General features: G+C 34.9%; 1 protein-coding gene across 1 annotated transcript; it reads left to right on the top strand.

Moving 5' to 3' along the window:
• Positions 1 to 14,335: 14,335 nt before the first annotated feature.
• LOC145032483 (uncharacterized) lies at positions 14,336 to 18,123 on the top strand. The gene is made up of 3 exons (XM_078981306.1): positions 14,336 to 14,981; positions 16,000 to 16,155; positions 16,261 to 18,123. Exons 1-3 carry the CDS (start codon positions 14,640 to 14,642, stop codon positions 17,905 to 17,907), a joined length of 2,145 nt encoding a protein of 714 aa, XP_078837432.1. The 5' UTR covers positions 14,336 to 14,639; the 3' UTR covers positions 17,908 to 18,123.
• The last annotated feature ends 1,591 nt before the right edge of the window (positions 18,124 to 19,714 follow it).

Genomic DNA, 19,714 nt, shown 5'->3' with positions numbered 1-19,714 from the left:
TTTATAAATTAACAATAAGAACTTCCGAATATAACTTGGGAACTATATCGCACACAACATATATAGAATCATAAGTATAACTCACGATTTACATTAGTATAATAACATGCTAACAAGTTTATAATAGTTTTATATATTCAAAATATTATATTTAGAACAACTATATCCTGGTTAATATAACTATCTACGTTGATATTAATATACCATCATATATATATATATATATATATATATATATATATATATATATATATATATATATATATATATATATAATAGTAACGTATATACAATAATTAGCATGTGTTACCCCCCCCCCCCCGAAATATTAGAAAGTGGGGCCGTGAAACTCACCTTAATATCATGTTTCGATAGAATCTAATTGAAAACAATCAGCAGTTCGCGATCATCTGGCTCGGGAAGCGAAACGGCTTCAGCAAACGAGAGAAAAAGAAAGTAGAAATGGTGTAATGAGCCTTGGGGTCGAAATGGCTATTTATAGGATGATTTTTGGCCCTCACGATGTGAGAAATGATAGGTCCACATCATGAATTATGGTAAGAGTTATAAGAGTTATCCCATAGCTTTAACGTGTGTTTTCTAGCCCCGATTCGTGTCCTGCAGCGTCCTCACGTCGTGAGAAAACCTTGATCATGCTGTGAGCTTTTGGGTTATCGTTTCTTTGACTTATAGCTTCAAAATAAGATGGTTTGACTCCTCACGTAGTGAGTTTTTATGCTCACGTCGTGAGTTCAGTCAAATTAGGGTTTCTGACAGTGACATCTTCGGAAGGCCATAAATTTTGTATACGAACTCCGTTTTTGACGTTCTTTATATCCACGCGTAGGTAATTCTGAGTACTACAACTTTATTTTAGTTTCCAAGAGCTAATTATAAGTCTATTTTAAAATCCGCTTGTCATAAGGATCTACAGCGTTAGAATTTATCATAAATTCTTCACTCGAAGTCATATTTAGACGTTCTCTATATTTTTTGAATCGTATGGATGTACACTTTGATTTATACTATAAAGTATGTATGAAAGTTCATATTTTTATTAGAACTATCATGAAATACATAGTATGTTTACTACATTACTTGTTTCACAAAATCACATTACATGATTAGTATAATCACATGTGATTGTTATTGACCTAAACTTGACTAGTGTTACAGCAATGCAATAGGCCCATCCTGGTATATCAATGGGCCCAACCCAACATACAAATGCAAGAGTCACAAAGACAGCTCATATTATACTTAGTATAATGAGAAGACTCACGAAATCAACTATACTACAACTCAATGCCACGCAATCAGTGCTACAACACACCTAACAAAAGATACAAGATCCAACCTTAGTCTATACACTGAATCCAATAAATTGGCCAAAAGTAAACCAAACCAAAAACTCAACAATCAAAGTCAAAGTCAACATTACTAACAATTAACCCTCACGTTGTGACCATCCCTTGGTCATGTCGTGAAAACGCACATAACCTAATTCCAAACTCAGTCTCACACTAACTCAACCAACTCGGTAATGTACAACTGTAACATCCCCCTCTGGCATGTATCACAATATTGTCCGCTTTGGACCACTCGACATGAGGACTTCCCAGGGGGTCACCCATCCTGGTACTACTCTCGCCCGAGCACGCTTAACTGCAGAGTTCTTATGGGATCTGCTACCCTCACGGCTTTAAAACGCATTGTGACAGGGAAGGTATCCACACCCTTATAAGGAATGCTTAGTTTTCCTTCCCAGCCGATGTGGGATTAGATCTAACCCACTTTCACCCCCCCCCCCCCATTATAGGGTTCGATGTCCCCGTCGAACACATCGACCCATGCCCTGGCTCTGATACCATTTGTAACATCCCCCTTTGGCATGTATCACAATATTGTCCGCTTTGGGCCACTCGGCATGAGGACAACCCAGGGGGTCACCCATCCTGGTACTACTCCCGCCCGAGTACGCTTAACTGTAGAGTTCTTATGGGATCTGCTGCCCTCACGACTTTAAAATGCGTTGTGATAGGGAAAGTATCCACACCCCTTATAAGGAATGCTCAGTTAGCAAGCACTATGACGTGAACCCTCCTTGCTCATGTCGTGAACACGACAAGACAAGATAGACAAAAGATCCACCATTGTCACGTCGTGACATTCCTTATGTCACATCGTGACCACCGTCTAAGGAAACATCTTAATAGTTGAGTCCTTAATCCATTGAGTCTTCAACTCCAACTTTCTAGAAAGCTTTAGGGGACTCCACAGGTTCATAAAAATGATAACTTTTTGGACATGCATGCTCCATGCATGTCCTCTACCCGACCTAGGTCAAAAGGCAAAAATATCCAATTCTTAGATCCATAAGATATGATGCTCTAGGGATTCGGGAGGACCATAAAGTTGCTAACTTCATTCCATCTATTCACTCAAATCAAAACCATGAATCAAAAAGGACTAGAGCAATTTAGATCTAAGAGAATAAACCACAAATGTAGAATTTTGAATCCTTACAAATGGTGCAAAAGGTGATATCAAAGATGAGAAGGTGGTGCTTGCTTGATCCTTGCACCAATTTTCCTTCTACTTCCTTCAAAGAGCACCAAAACCACGAAAATGGGCCAAGAACCACCAATAGGTGTTAGGGTTATGGTTTTTGAGGTTTGAGAGTGATAGAGGCTGATAATGAAACTTAAACTTTTAGTTTATAGGGTTTTAATATGAAGGAAACCCTAAAAGATAATGGGCTTCTCTTGCAGCTCTTTTCACATTGTTACCAAATAAATGTCACGTCGTGACTAACCCCCCATAAATGTGATCTTCATTTGGTTGGTCACATCGTGATCTCCCTATGGCCACGTTGTGGCACAAGATTTTCCCAAAAATCATGCTTTTGAATCCTTTATGCCCTACTCTGATCCAATTTGGAAAACAAGTGTTACATTTCCTAAAGAAAGATATAAAATATTTTGTTAAACATTTTGAGAAGCGTGAGAAGCTAGCTAAAGGTTGTTACTCCTCTTTCATCACGTTGGCCCCAAATATCAAAGATCCCTTGAACTTGAGTGATTATCGTCCTATAATTTTAATTGTTTCTTTATATAAAATAATCTCTAAGTTTATGGCAACGCGACTCAAAGTGGTTACAAGTATGATAGTGAACGAAGTATGCTTGTGGTCCAAGAACAAACATTCAACATGGAAGGTAGAAGCATTTTAGATGTACCCTTGATAGTGAACGAAGTATGCTTGTGGTCCAAGAAAACAAAGCAGAAACCATTATTATTTAAATTTGGTTTCGATAAAGCCTTTGATTCGGTGAACTGGGAATATCTCGATTATATTCTAACTTAAATGAATATAGTGAAAAGTGGAGAACTTAAATTATAGGTTGCTTGCAGGAATCAAGAGCTTTTGTGATTGTAAATGGGTCCCCGCTAAGGAATTTGATATTATAAAAGGAGAGTGTCAAAAGTATATGCTCTCTCTCTCTCTCTCTCTCTCTCTCTCTCTCTCTCTTTCTCTATTTGTTTATAATTGCTATGGAAGAATTGAATGCGGTGATGAAAACTGCATGTAAAAAAGGTATTTTTGATGGAGTACGACTTATTAATCAGCGAATGGTCCAAAAGGAACATCAGGAATTTAGCTCGAATCCTTTGATGCTTTCATGCAGCCTCCAGTATTAAGGTAAACTTTCATAAGTCTAAAGTCTTTGGGATCAGTGTTACATCATAAGAAACGTCACGATGAGCTCATTTGCTTGGTTGTGAGCCTTCTTTCATACCTTTCAATTATCTGAGCTCCGGTAGGAGCGAATATGAACATCAAGTCAAATCGGAAACCTATCATTAAGAGATTTCAAGCAAAGATATCGGATTGTAAAGCCAAAAACTTTTCTTTTGGAGGGAACCTAACACTAATTCAATCAGTGTTAGACAATCTCCCTACTTACTATCTCTCTCTTTTTGTTGCCTCTGCATGTGTAATCTCACAATTGGAGAAGCTCAGGCGTAGATTTTTATGGGGAGGCTTAGAGGATAATAAGAAAACTAGTTGGGTAGCATAAAGTAAGATCATCAAAGCTAAGGAGAACGGAGGCCTCGATGTTGGCACGAAAGAAGATCCCAACATAGCTCTAATCAGCAAATGACGGTGGAGATTGAAGATAGAGAAAGAGTCACTATGGAACGAAGTTGTCTCAAGTATTCACAACTTGAGATCGAGATCGACATACAAGCTATCTAATAAATCTAAAATGGGGGTATGGAATAATATAGCCCAAATGAAGGTTGTGTTTGATAAGCGGGGAATTCTAATGAGTATTGCTATTAAAAGAATGGTGAATTCTAGAGACCACATGCTATTTTGGAAAGATGGTTGGATTGGTAATAGACCATTACAACTTGTATTTCATGATCTATATCATTTGAAGTCGCATAAGAAATGCAAGATCTCATATTGGATATATGAAGGTGGATTTTTGTGGTCTTGGGTTAGTCAAATTGATCCAATACATTTGAAAAAACTGATGCACATCTTTGGAACAACTCGTCTAAACTCAAGCAATGATTCATGATCATGTGAACTAGATTCAAATGGGCAGTTCGCAGTTACATTATGTAGAAGGAGGCTGATAAAGTCTAACAGTAGATCATGTGGCAACTCCTTTATGTGGCTTAAAGAAGTACCTACAAAAGTTTCGTGTTTTGTTTGTGGGGAAATTCAAAACTATATCCCTTCTGCGGCACTCAAGAATCGTGGAATTAATATAACATCTAGTATGTGTGGTGAATGTAGCTAAAAAGAGAGACAATTAACAACATACTGTGTGTATGTGTGCGTCGTTGCCAAAGATACTTTGGGAATGAATATTGAGATGGTGTGGTATCCTGATGCCCCTATTTGATAAGAAAATTGAAGTATTGAAATTTGTGGTATCATGTGGGAATTTCCCCAAAAAGAAAAAGGGCTTGGTGGGTATATGCTATGGAACGATTTGGTTTATGTAGAAAGCGAGAAATGATAGAACTTTTAATCAATCAAGGATTACACCAACAAAGGTTGTGGATATTGTTCAGTCGTTGATGCTCTTGTGGTTCAAACATAGAAGCAATAAAAATATATAATTGGTTAGATTTGTATTTTAATCCACTAATGTGAAGTAGAATACGGGAGATTGATATATTATGTTGTGGTGATGTCTTGTTTCTTTCTTCATGTTTTGTAAGGGATAATGACTTGAAAGGGTAACAAATTTACGATTCTGTTCACATTTAATTACTAAATTTTTTTTGTTATCTATTTCTAACATCCATAAAAACTAGGCCAAATTTGAACTTTTAAAACATTTCAAAACCATTAATTCATTATAACGTGTTTTCAAAATATATAATATCAGAGTTTTCCCAGAAACATAAACAAGACATGAGGAGCTGAACGATCACACCTTTGCCTTGCCGTGATCCCCTAATGTACTAGAAACAATAAACTGAAACTGTAAGCCCGAAAGCTTAGTGAGTTCCCCTAAAATACCCATACCCACAACAATACACATAGAATCACAAACAACATACAATAGGTCCAGTCAACCATCAGGTTGGACTACCCCAGGCCCACAACCAATAGGTTGGAATGCCAACATACTATAAGTCCAATCATCATTGGGATGGAATACCCCAGTCCCACAACCAACAGGTTGGAATGCCCACATACTATGAGTCCAATCATCATCGAGATGGAATACTCATGACCGACAACCAACATGTTGGAATGCCCAGGTATATTGGCTTTCACACAAAGCAGATAAACCTCAACTGCCAAACAAACATGTGCACATATAACAGATAATCACATAACAATCTATAGACAACAACAGATCAAACGGATCATACCACCTAGCACATAATACCATCCTATCTACCAGGATACCGATCTAACAAATCATACCGCATACCATATAATATTATCCTACTCTCTAGGATACCAATCTAACAGATCATAACAACATATAACATCCTATCTAACAGGATACTAATCAAACAGATTGTAACAACACATAACATGACCATATAACAATCCAAAGGGCTGAACTTGGTGCCTTAGACCCTTGAGTATAGTGAGGATAACTCACCTTGCAATTGCCGAATGGAAATAGAAAACTTATCTCTCGAATCACCGCCCCGAACTCCACCACCTATGTCCAACACATCACAAGGTTCATAAATTCCCGGGTACCCCCATAAGTCAACTGGTCAACCCTTTTGTCAAAGTCAAAGTCAACTGACAGGGTCAACAGTCCATGTTGACCTGAACTCGTCGACTGAACCCAACCACTCTTTGAGTCACCAGAGTGACTCGTCGAGTTCCTAAGGCTCGCGGTCAAAGCTCCTTGGCCACTCGTTGAGTTTTCCACCTTGCAACTCGACAAGTTCACACGCATCCAACGGTTGGGAACCGACTCGCCGAGTCTACGACAAGCTTCATCGGACTCGCCGACTTGTTCATCAAACTAGTCGAGTTCAGGACCATCTTCATATGACTCGTCGAGTCGGCCATGCGAGTTGCCAAGTCACTTCAATCCTTCTCCATACATATGCTTTTTAAGCCATGCAAAGGTTCCAGATTATAGATCTAACCTTCCAAGGCCTGCTTATCACGTAAAGTTGCAAACTTTACGTGCATGCAAAGGTTTAAGGCCCTAAAATGACAAAACTAAGCTTGAAATGAAGTCCAACACTTGAAGGAAGGCTCATACTCATCCAAGATACTATTTTTATGGATTAGAGACCAAAAGGAGTCCAAATCTGAAGTTGCAACTTCAAATATTGGCTCAAACACCAAAAGCCTTTCCTAAAACCCACCCAAAAGAGACTAAAAGAGAGATGAGCCATAGAGGCAGCTTAATACCTTCCAGAGAGTGACAACTGATGAATCTTTTAGCTTCCCATGAGCTCCCTAACTTTGGTTTACTTGTTTCCCCAAGTGTTCCTTACCAAGATCTCTCTCTTCCAAGCTTTATCACACCAAAGAAACACACACACACACATACGATTTAGGGTTTAAGAGTGCCAAGAAGCTGTAAAGGGGAGGCTAGGGAAGGCCAATGATCCTTTAAATAGGGCGCAATATCCACGAATTTAGGGTTTCATCTGCCAGCTCCTACTCGTCGAGTCCCTTCCCAGGCTCGGCAAGTAGATCACTAAAACACGCGGACCAACTCGCTGCTACTCAATGAGTAGGGCAACCAACTCGTCAAGTAGACCTTGAAGTCAAGAAAATTCTTACATAAACCAATACCTAAAAATCGAGTTGTTACACTATTTGCCATCGAACTATTGAAACTGTTCACATTTTACCCATATTATCGGTTTGTTACAGGTCATAAGGGTAAAATGTGAACACTTTCAATAGTTCAGTGACAAATAGATAATGAAAAAAAGTTTAGTGACTAAATGTGAACAAAATCGAATGTTCGTTTCCTTCTAAAAATGTTCAATTACTAAATGTGAACAAACTTCCTCTTGTATTATATTTTAGCAAATTATTTATTTTTGTTAAATTCTAGCAACATTTGTTGATTAAAAAATATATGAAATAAAAAAAAAAAACCACGAAAAATATATTAAAAAAAATGAAAAACCAAAACCAAAATAAAAAAACCAATGGTTTGGTATTTTCCAAAATAAAAAATCAAAATTTTCAATCTGATTTTGGTTTTACAAAAAAATGAACCATTTTCGCCAATAACTATTAAGAAATTGTGTTTAATGGTAAGAAATTACATTATATTCTGAAAAAAAAAAAAGTTAAAACCCTTATTTTTTAAAATAGTAATTTAAATATGAATTGTTTTTTCTAAAACCTAAATTATGAGTGATTTTTTTGAAAAAAAATAGTGTCGTTTTAATTACTGAATATATAATTATTTTTTTTTCTAATTATTTTTTTGTAAAGGTAATATGGATGGGATTGTTTAGGCGCAACACTTTATAAAACAGGTTAACAATTTTACTTAACTCTATATGTCTAGTTAAATAATCATAAATTTTAATAATAATTCAAACTTTTTAAGAAAATACAATCTCAAATATAAATCAATAGTCTGAGTAAATTAAAAATATCTAAATTCTAAACAACTTTAACTTTCATTTTCGATATCCTTTTTAATAGTAAATATATTAATATAATGTATGTTAATACATGAAGTATAACAACATATATAATGTATCAATGTATGTATGTATTATTTTATAAACAACATATATGGTTTAATGTATGTCAATTTATATGTTGAATACTTTTATAACACAAGATTCATACTTATAATATTAGGATAATTTTTAAAATATAATATTGCATAGTTTTATAACATGAAACTTATACATATAATATTGGTTTCGTTTTTCGTTTTTATACCTTTTTCGTTTTTTTTTCATAGATTTTTCATCAACAAATATTGTTAAAATTTAACAAAAATATATAATTTGTTAAACCATAATACAAGAAGAAAGTTTGTTCACATTTAATCATTGAACTTTTTTGAGAAAGAAACGAACTTTCGATTTTGTTTACATTTAGTCAGTAATTTTTTTTAATTATCTATTTGTTACTGAACTATTTAAACTGTTCACATTTTACCCTTATGACCAGTTGTTACCGGTCATAAAGGTAAACTGTGAACAGTTTCAATAGTTTAGTGGCAAACCCAGTCATAAGGGTAAAATGTGAACAGTTTCAATAGTTTAGTGGTAAATAGATAATGAAAAAAAGTTTTGTAACTAAATGTGAACAAAATCAAAAGTCCATTACCATGAAAAGTCATTATATGGCAAAAATTGTATTTTTTTTTTTTGAACTATTTGCTTCTTCTAGAGTCGTTCTAATTAGTTTGATCGGTTTGCATAGCATAACTTTTATCTAAGTCTAATTAGTCGTTATAGAGTTGTTCTAATTGATATTTTATTATTATTATTACTGGATATGGTTTTACATCCATACGAAATATATTCCGACAAAAAAATACCAAAAATAACAAGTAATATTAATTTATTTTACTTCTCTGTGTGTTGCAACTTCATCACGCTCATTACTTATCTTAGAGTAAATTATACGAATGATCCCTATGGTTTGACTAATTTGTATGTTTGGTTCCTAATTTATTTTTGTAATTCGGAATGTTCTTATTGTTTGTTTTTATTGCGTGTTTGATCCCTTTCATACCTAAAAAAACTATTTTGCCATTGAATTTTAATTTCTTTGAATAAACACACCCCCAATCTTATTTGCAACTCACATTATTTATTTAAAAAGACTTTTAATTTATTTAAATAAGAGCATACTAGTTTTTTTTAGATAAGATATGACCCAAACGTGTAACAAAAATAAACCGTAACAACTTTCCAAATTAAAAAAATAAGTTAAACAACATAAATTACCCAAAATATAAAAAGATAATTTTACACCTTATCTTAAATTCTATTTCCATTTTATATACACCATAAATAAGATTTGCTGGCAGCCCAATTTTAGTATTTGCATTGAATGAAGCGGTGTCGGTGTATTCTTACCTATTTTACAAAATAAATGGTAGACTCGATTTTCCAAAACGCCTTTTTTTATATATATATTTTCCATAATTAGCTAATTGATGACAACCATTCATGAAGTCATATGAAAATTTGTTGTAAATAGTCGGTGATTTGTAATTGTTGTTTTTCCTTTTTCCCTGCCTTTCCTTTTTGGCATTGGTTTTAATACATTCGCCGGTTTAAAAAAAAAAGTTGGTGATCCATTGTTTTGATCGTCTATTGTTTACAATGAAAAATTGAAAATAGACTGTAATTATTAACTTCATTTTTCATGATTTAGAATGGAAAAAGAATTATTATATATACAATGCCCTAAGAAAAACCCAATGGCATAGCTAAGTAGGTGTTAGAAAATATATTATCGGTTGAATTAAACTGAAATCAAATCCAAAACATGTATAACTATAATCGAACGATATATGTTGAGAACATGTTGATTAAGGCATGTATATTCATGTTTTCTTTAAAAACGAATTTTTTTATACTATTGGACGTCTGTTTTTCAAAAATACAATAGTCGAAAACGATTTTTTTAAACTACCGGATATCACTAGACTTGAACTTTACATCATTCTTCAATATTATGTAACAACAATATGGAAAATAGTGGAAACTAAAACAATTTTTTTTTTTGGTTTAGCCAATTTTCAAAAATGATTTTATCCAACTTTTGAACACAATTTCAAACAATAAACGACTATAGTGTTCTTCGTTGTTATACCTTCGTTTTAGTATACAATACATCTAAAACAAAATTAAGATGAATGGGAAATTACTCTATAAAGTCATGCAATTGCATGAATTTGGAAATAGGTTAAGTGAGTTTTTGTCCTCCTATATGGGTAGAAGGGAAAAAGAAGTGTGCTTATATATAAGTAGAAATACTTCTAAGCCTTATACGACTTATGAAACTATTGTCGATAATTTTAGTATCATCAGATATTTTATGTAACTAGAACTAATATTTGAGCTAAGTGACTTATTATTTTTACTCTATATTATATGTTTGGTTAATGCATAGTACATGCATATATAAGATCGAACTATAAGTCGATACGATAGAATGACGAAGGTCAAGGGGGTCGCGCCCCCTTGCGGGGTCCTAAGGGTAGCATCCCTGACGATGTAAAGTCCGAATTTTAATGGGTGATTATAGTAAGATTGACAAATTTTGTCGGTTTTGGAAACCATTATTTAAGCCATTAAATCCATGATTCTCTTGCCTAATTTAGAACATAGAAACCCTAATCCGTCAAAGCATAAATACGACTCTAAAACCTAACGAAAGTCTCTCTATGCTAGACAATCTCATAATTTTGTGGCAATTTGGCTTACGTTTCTATGCTCAGATCCGTGAGTGTCATTTTGGATTATCCTAGAATGGAGTTACTGTAACCCGAACATAGGATGGAAATATCAATTCGAAAAGCAACCTTACACGATCCATTAGGAATCTGGTTCCTCCATCACCTTACTATAAGCCCAACAACTAATACTCTCTTTTGAATTATCAAACGAATCTGTTGCAACAACTAAACGTTGAAGTTAATGGTTTGCACTTGCCGACCAAATCTAGGTCACTCTCGTCACCTGAAAATTAGAGAGATGCTCCGACAGACAATGAATATTGGAACTCGAGAACATGGAGAACCTTGACGTGAAGCAAAAACACCACGTTAAATGGGTGGTGGATGGTGACAAAAACTTGAGATTTTTCTATTGTGTTATTAATAGTAAAAAACATAGAAATTGAATACATGGCCTCACAATAAACATGACATAGACCTTGTACACAACACAAATACTGAAGGAGGTATGATGTAACACCCGTGTTCCGGATTGGTTAAGCTTACTTTTATCAGGGACCAAATATGGAGTTTTAGAGGAAACTCTGTGCCATGACATGGTGTAAGGATGCCCACGATATGGAAATGGTTTGGAGGTTCACGTGTTTAATTTAGATCGTCACGGCGTGACAGTTGTTTTGGTCCAAGCCCATGATTCTTGTAGGGTTTCCTTCGTAGTTAAACCCCTCTAATCTATTTCTAGGGTTTATAATCAGCCTCTAACACCCTTATACATCAGAGAAACCCTAGTTATTTTTCCCTTAGTGATTTGTAGCTTTATTGGAGCATTGTTGGCTTGGAGAAGAAGGTGCTCCATTGGTAGAACTTGCAAGGAACCAACATTATCATCATATCTTATAGATTTTGGACCTTCGTAAGTGTCAAAGGCTCTAACTTTATGGTTTGAAATGGCTAGATCTAAGATATTGTCACATGTTCTTCATGTTTGAGCAAGTTGGGAGGAAAGAAACTCATAAAGTTGGAACTTTATGACTCTCTTGAGTCTCACGAGCATTATATATTGCAACTCTAAACTTTGGTTGGAAGTTCTTATCATTACATGAGTTTTTGGGCATTTTTAGCTTATTATGACCTAAAATGGATTCTAGACATGTTTTGGTTATGCATGTCTATAAAGCTTCCATCTTTATAATAGATTTGGTATTATAAACTCTTTCTGGAGTGGTTAGGTTAAGGGCTTTTTCAGATTAAGGACTTAATGGTTAATATATTATGTATTTTGGCTTTATTTGGACCTAGGGTTTGAGATCTTGATCTCTTTGGATGTCTTAATGGATAAAGTTGAAAACTTTATCCCTTTAGACCATAGTATGGACTAGATTTAAGCTTTGGAGCTCTTAGAATCGAGGAATACAACTTAATCCATTAAGCTATTGGAATCTTAGCTCCCATGACATGGCCATAGGTCGCCATGACATGGCGACTGAGAACTTATTGTCCGTTTGATCACATGAGGGACATAACGTGGCTAAGGAAGGCCACAACGTGGCGGTTAACTAAAGTCAACATTGGCCATTGGCTTTTGGCATGGGTTGACTTTTGGTTAAATTTCTATTTTTAGAATGTAGACTTAGGGTTTGCATTGTGTGGATTGATAAGAGGTGTTTAACACATATCTTTTGGTGGTGAGAGCTATTAGCTGCGGTCGGCATGACATTAAGCTAGGTTTTTAGTCGGCTTTGTGATTTAGGTGAGTCTCTTCACTATACTTGCGGGTCAAAGATACAAATGTCAGCCCACTAGATTATGTTATGCAAAAAGACCAGGCGGTGACACCTAACAATTACATGAAAGACCTGGATATGGCTCCCGACAATGTGAATGCAAGACCAGGGATGGACCTTGACACTTATATGTAGAATGTTAGTTGTTTTTGTGATACTTGCATGGAAGACCAGAAGGTGGCTCTTGTCACTTGTTTGTAAGACCCGAGTTTTGGCCCCTAGCTTGGCAATGAAAGACCATGATATGACGCATGGCATAATGATAATTGTAAGATTATGGTTGACACATAGCAGTCTCTATTCTATGTATGATATGTGATATTTCTGGGAAAACTCACTAAGTTTTATGCTTACGGTTTTACGTTTATGGTTTCAGGGGTACTTCCGGTTCAAAAAGGAAAGGGTCTGACATGACTGCACTGCATCCCCCAAAGTTTCTGCATTGACTACTTATGATTTTACTCCGATGTTTACATGATTTGTTTTAAAAATAAAAATCTTAATTTGAATTTTTAGGATATTACATATAAATTTTTTCCAACCAAAATTCCATGAAAAATGACATTTGATACCAAAATTAATCAACCCACCCATTGGGTGGAAGAGGTGAAACAGACTATTTAGGATTGTGTGAGTGATAAGGCACTTATGCCTTATGGGTTTATATTTAATTTTATCAAGTCATGTTGGTATTTGATTCAACAAGATATCATAAATTTGTGAGCTTTTTTGAAACACACGAATCAGGAACGTTGTTGATGAACAATAATTAGTTTTTGTAGAGGAGATAAACATACTTGACCATTATTTGAGAAAAAAAAGGCACAAATTAAAAGAATATATATATTTTTTATTCAAAGTTGAATTGGATAAAGCCTTTGATTCAGTTAACTCGGTTACGTCAATTTTGTCATGACATAAATGGATTTCGAGATAAAATGGCCAAATGTTGAAATTCAATGAACAATTATGAAATTTCAAAAGTATATATTATTATCACTGAATCTGCAGTGACTTGTTCCTTACCCGGTGGTCATTTGGATAAAATGTTAAAAGAATAGTTCATTATTGTTAACATCCTAAAAAGATTACTGTTAAGGAAATCTTCGGAAAAATCCAAATATTTCACCATAATTTACGAAAATGTCCAAAAGTAAATTGGTCTATGAAAAAGTCCGATTACTGGAAAAAATGACGATTTGACCATTTTTTTTCCGGTTTATTGGTTTCAATACTTACTCGGTTTTATTAAAGTCTCATTATTTTACAATAATTTGAGACTTATTCGTAAATTATGATAAAATAATGGGACTTTATTAAAACCGAGTAAGTAATGAAACCGGTAAACCGGAAAAATAGGATCAAATCGTTATTTTTACCGGTAATTGAAACTTTTTCGTAAACAAATTTTAGTTTGGAATTTTTTTCATAAATTAAGGTAAAATATTGAGATTTTTTTGAAAATTTCGTTACTCTTATATAGTAAAACGTTATCTATTTTGCATTTGGCTTGAGTTGAGTAGTTGACTTTTAAATAACGTAAACGGAATTCAACTTCCGTTATTGTCGCCGATTCTTTATCTGTAAAACGTTAACTTTAACCACACCCCTTTTAACTCACATAGTTACGTGTGTATTTTCTTTGACCTCAAACCACACTCTCCTTCTCTCTCTAAACTTTCTATCTCTAGCTTTCCTTTGCTTTTCTATATCTCTCTAAAATAACGGCATATTCATCTCTCTCAAAAATTTGAGCTTTCTACGGAGACAAATCCATTCATCAAAAGCAAGAAAAAACCCACATTGAATCTCTCTTCGTTTCTTGAGTTTTTCCTTCAAATATCCGAAGAAAAACACCCACATCATTAACTTACGTGAATCTTTTAATATTTCTCTCTCTAAAACACACACCCATTTCTCTCTTTCAATTTTCTTTGCCGGAAAAAATGGTTGTGAATGTGATCAAATGGAGACCATGGCCGCCGCTTCTGTCAAAGAAATTCAAAGTGAAATTGGTGGTGAAGAAGATGGAGGGGGGAAACTGTGATCTTGTGCATGCGGACCCAGAGAATGATAATCATAGGGCTGTGGAGATCAGATGGAAAGGGCCCAAGATCACCTTGAGTTCTTTTAGGAGAACAGTCAAGAGAAATTTCACAAGGGAAGAGAAGGTTATTGAGCCAAACGGTGTCGTTCAATGGGATGAAGAATTTCATTCCATTTGTACCCTTTCTGGTTCTAAAGACAATGCCTATAACCCTTGGGAGATTGGTTTTACCGTTTTGAGTGTGAGTTTCTTGATTTCCCCCTTTGTTTTCTTTAATTAATCTTAATCTTATATTTTAGGCTTAATATTATTTTATTTCGAAACCCTTTTCATGCTTCATGATTTAATTTCAATTAGTTGCATTGAATTGCAACCAGAATATTTGATTTGGTTCTAATCGGGAAATCTTCACGCTTCTATTTTCCTATTGTCATATTGTTTATTAAGCAGTAAGCACTTATACACGCGCATACACTATATCTATTTTTTCATACACACATTGGGATTTCGGGGGAGGTAATTAGGGTTTGATTCTTCCTGTACGCGATATTGAAGCAAATGCAATTTTCATTTCCCATAACTTTTCTATTGCATTTTTGAATATGCTGTCAATTAAACGAACTTTTGGTAGCCAATAGTGCCAAAAAGAGCTACATTCTTGCTTTGAATCTCAACCCGATTATATTTCTCAAATAAATAGCAGTAAAATTCATACTGGTTTTGCTCTTAACAACAACAAAACTAAACACAACTCTTTTATGGATCAAATGGAGTCCTTTAAAGAACAAAGGAATGCAGATTATAATAAATTTGATCATTTTGCTTAATGATGATATGATCCTGTGCCATGGTAGTTTTTTTGTGAAGTTTCTGGTATATATTTGAGATATTATTGGTACGTGATGTCGAAAGCCCTAGATTACCTTGAGAACTCATTGGTCAACAGATGTCATTATGGGATTCATTGTTATAAAAATATGTAGATACATTTAACGGATGACGTAGACAAAAAATCCGCATTATACGTATCCTATTTTGTCGCGATTTCAGTATAAGTAATTGTATTGTGTATTTTAACTCTAGTGAACTAGATGATTTATTATGAAGTAAATGGATTTACTGCATATCAAAATACAGAAAGTTTAAGTAACTTCCACTTTCCATTATATGAAAGATGAGGAAAATTTCTATATGCATACTTTTTGGTATCTTTTTGCTAAAGTTCCATATGAATCTTTTGTTTTTCTTTTTCTTTTTAGGGATTAAACGCAGGAGTGAAGAACAAGGTCCTTGTAATTGGAACAACGTCTTTAAATCTTGCTGAATTTGCTTCTGCTGCTGAAGAAAAAGATTTTGACCTCATCATTCCTCTCACCATTCCATGTGGAGCAACCGAGCCTCGCCCCTCTCTTCATGTATGTCACCTTTTACACTTTTCACATCAATATTTCTTGAAAGATTGAAAATTTCAAAGAAACTTTTGTGGGTTTGTAAAATCTTGAGTTTTGTTTGTTATGCAGATACAACTTAGTTTAATGGAGTTGAGAGGCGATCAAGAACCATCAGAAGCAACACAGAGTCAAAGTCAAACATCAGAAACTTCATCGGGAGAGAAAGATGAGCTTTCTGCACTGAAAGCAGGATTAAGAAAAGTCAAAATCTTTACAGAATACGTATCAATCAGGAGAGGAAAGAAAACCTCACGTGAAGATGATCAAGAAAGTAGAAGCGAAGAGGGTGATTACTCCTACCGTTTTGATTCAGAATCAGTTGAAGGATCTGAAGAAGGCGAATCAAATGAAGTCAAAGAAGAAGAAGATGATGCTGCTGCTTTAAGAAAGTCATTCAGTTATGGCACATTAGCATATGCAAATTGTGGAGGAGGATCTCTTTACGAAGATGGGGTTTATTACAGTAACCGAAACTGTAAATCTGATCAAAACGATGATTCGGTTTCAACCGTTTCTGTTTCTGAAGCTTATGTTGTTCGGAATCCCAAAAGAAGCATTCTCCCATGGAAGAAACGGAAACTTAACTTAAGATCACCAAAAACAAAAGGGGAGCCATTGTTGAAGAAAGCATATGCTGAAGAAGGTGGTGATGACATTGACTTTGACCGGCGCCAGCTCAGCTCAGAGGAATGGGTTAAGGCGAATCAATCTTTAAAATCTGAATTTGGTGATGATAGTTTTGCTGTTGGAAATTGGGAAGAAAGGGAGATAGTGAGTCGTGATAGGTCAATGAAGATTCGGGCAGATGTTTTCTTTGCTTCCATTGACCAAAGAAGTGAACGGGCAGCCGGAGAGAGTGCTTGCACCGCCCTTGTGGCGGTCATTGCCGACTGGTTCCAAACTAACTGCCACCTCATGCCGGTTAAATCCCAACTCGACTCACTGATTCGAGACGGGTCGTTAGAGTGGAGAAAACTATGTGAAAATGAAACTTATAGAATCCGGTTTCCCGATAAGCATTTTGATCTTGAAACGGTTCTTGAAGCCAATTTACGCCCCATGTCTGTGGTCCCCGGGAAGTCTTTTGTCGGTTTTTTCCACCCAGAAGAAGTCGTCGAGGGTAGTTTTGACTTTTTGCATGGGGCGATGTCTTTCGATGCCATGTGGGATGAGATCAGCCGTGAGTCGGAGCTTCATAACACGGGTGAAGAACCGCGGGTTTATATCGTGAGTTGGAATGATCATTTTTTTGTGTTGAAAGTTGACTCGGATGCGTATTATATTATTGATACTTTAGGAGAGAGGCTGTTTGAGGGGTGTAATCAAGCTTATATCTTGAAGTTTGATAAGAAGACTGTAATTTATGAGCTTTCGGAGTCTGATTCCGGTGATCAGATGCCGATGCCGGGTTCTGATGGGTCAACAACAACAGCAAGAAAGTCAATTACAGAAACTCTGGAAACGAAGATTCCGGTTGTTATTTGTGAGGGGAAAGAATCTTGCAAGGAGTATATTAAAAGCTTCTTGGCAGCCATTCCTATTAGAGAACTGCAAGCGGATATGAAGAGAGGTTTACTTTCTTCACCTCTTCATCGCAGACTACAGATCGAGTTTCATTACACCCGTTTACAACCACCACCACCACCTGACCCTGTCCCCGCCACTGCCATATCAGCACTAGGAGGCGATGACTCAGCAAACTCGGTTGCCACATAGGATAGTTTCACAGTTTGTGATTTTTAGTTTTTAAAGTTTAAAACGAAGTTCTTGTTTTTTCTTGAACGTGTTCATAGCTTTTTTTTTTTTTTTTTAAATGTTAAGAATGTTGAATGGAAAGTGAAAGGTAATCCCAAGTGTGTAGTCTCAGTTTCCATCTTTGCAAATGAAGAAGATGTTGACTTTTTTGGTCAACATTTTTTTTTTTGGTTTCAATTGTGTGGTTTGATTCAAAATTTCCAGTTGTCTTGACTTGAACGGTTGATTCCAATTCCCATCTTGATGGTAATTGGTGTTCCTGAGGATTCTTCTGCATTTCTGTTGATTGTTTTAGGTTTTACCTAACCACGATTGATTTCATTGGCGGAGATAAAAGATTTTGACAATTTGGTCAGCTTTTTCTTTCATCAAGAGTCTTGTCTTGATTTGAATCCACTTTCTGATTCATATTCCCAACTTGAGGTTAATTTGTGTTTCTGAGATTCTCCAATGGTGATGATTGCTTTATCATGTTTGTTCAAATGAAGATTTTGACTTTTTGTTGGACCTTTTTTGTATTCCACTTCCAGTTGTCTTGATATGAACCCACTTTCTAATTCCAATCTCCAAGTTGAGTCCAATTGGTGCTTGTAAGGATTCTGGTCTGCATTTGTGATGATTGTTTTGGTTTGCCATGTGATTCATTTTTATGTCTTGTACTTCATGCATTGAAATTTATACCTTTATAAGGTAAATATCTTTCACAGATATGATAGAATCTTTTAGGCCGTTTTGATGGTATATTTTGGCTTTGTTTGAAATACAATGAACATGGTACAACTTGTGATGCACTAAATGTGGTAACATGGTACAACTTGTGATACCAATAAGCATCCAAGGTGGGTTGTTTTTTAAATAATGTATATGGTACAACCCTTGAAGCACAACGGACAAGTACGAAACGTATGAAATAAATCAGTTTTAGGAAGGGACGAATATTATATTGTTTCTCACATGATAACAATTTTGAACTGTCGTTTGAGTTTGTCGTTTTTATCATCGTATTAGACAATTGGTCAAAGATTTACTACAAATGATAGATTTAAATTTATTTATTTTTTATTTGCTACGTAACAAAACACCATTTAAAAGTTATTTTGGTGTGTTGTTGAAATCATTTGAATACATACCCCATGGTATAATATGGTTCCGACCATGGTTTGATTATCTGTTTTATGATGTGTTTTGGATGCATTTTAAAAGTGATTTTTTTTTTAAATAATTGAAATCTAATAATTAATTGCAACAAAATTGGATTGTAGTAGCTAATGCCTAATATCGTTGAAGATGTTTTTGTTGCTTAAATTATAAAAATCATAATAATCTTTTTTTATTTATTTATCATTTAGGTTAGGTAGATATGAATTTTTATTTGACCTTTTTACAAAAAGTTTAATTGCACCATGTATGAAATTGATCATCTATTTATTAGTTATTAGTCAATATATTGAATATAACTATAAAATTGTTAACTTTAGTAGTTTAATGTGTAGTGTGTCCACATATATCTTATTGTTACGACTCATGACTACACACATAATTAACTAATGACGAAGCAAATTATTGCATTTGAAGTTTGCAAAAGGAGGTACGACATGTCGTTTCATTTGAAGTCAAAATTGATCACGTCAAGCAACAAATAATTAAGAAGTACCACTAGGGATGACGCCCACAACTACTAGATCTCCGATGAGAAAGAAAGACATGGTGATGACCTTAAACAAACACCGGGGAACAATATGACTTCTAAATTAACAAAATGAAGAAA

The sequence above is a fragment of the Lactuca saligna genome, chromosome 2, assembly GCF_052625555.1.
Source record: "Lactuca saligna cultivar CGN05327 chromosome 2, ASM5262555v1, whole genome shotgun sequence".
Taxonomy (NCBI): Eukaryota; Viridiplantae; Streptophyta; class Magnoliopsida; order Asterales; family Asteraceae; genus Lactuca; species Lactuca saligna.
The sequence above is the reverse complement of the archived record's forward strand: the minus strand, read 5'-3'. Positions and strand labels throughout refer to the sequence as shown.

Coding starts and splice junctions, on each gene's coding strand:
- LOC145032483 (XM_078981306.1), top strand. CDS start 14,640: ATGGTTGTGAATGTGATCAAATGGAGACCATGGCCGCCGCTTCTGTCA. Junction 14,982..15,999: donor TTGGTTTTACCGTTTTGAGT/GTGAGTTTCTTG, acceptor TTTTCTTTTTAG/GGATTAAACGCAGGAGTGAA. Junction 16,156..16,260: donor AGCCTCGCCCCTCTCTTCAT/GTATGTCACCTT, acceptor TTTGTTATGCAG/ATACAACTTAGTTTAATGGA.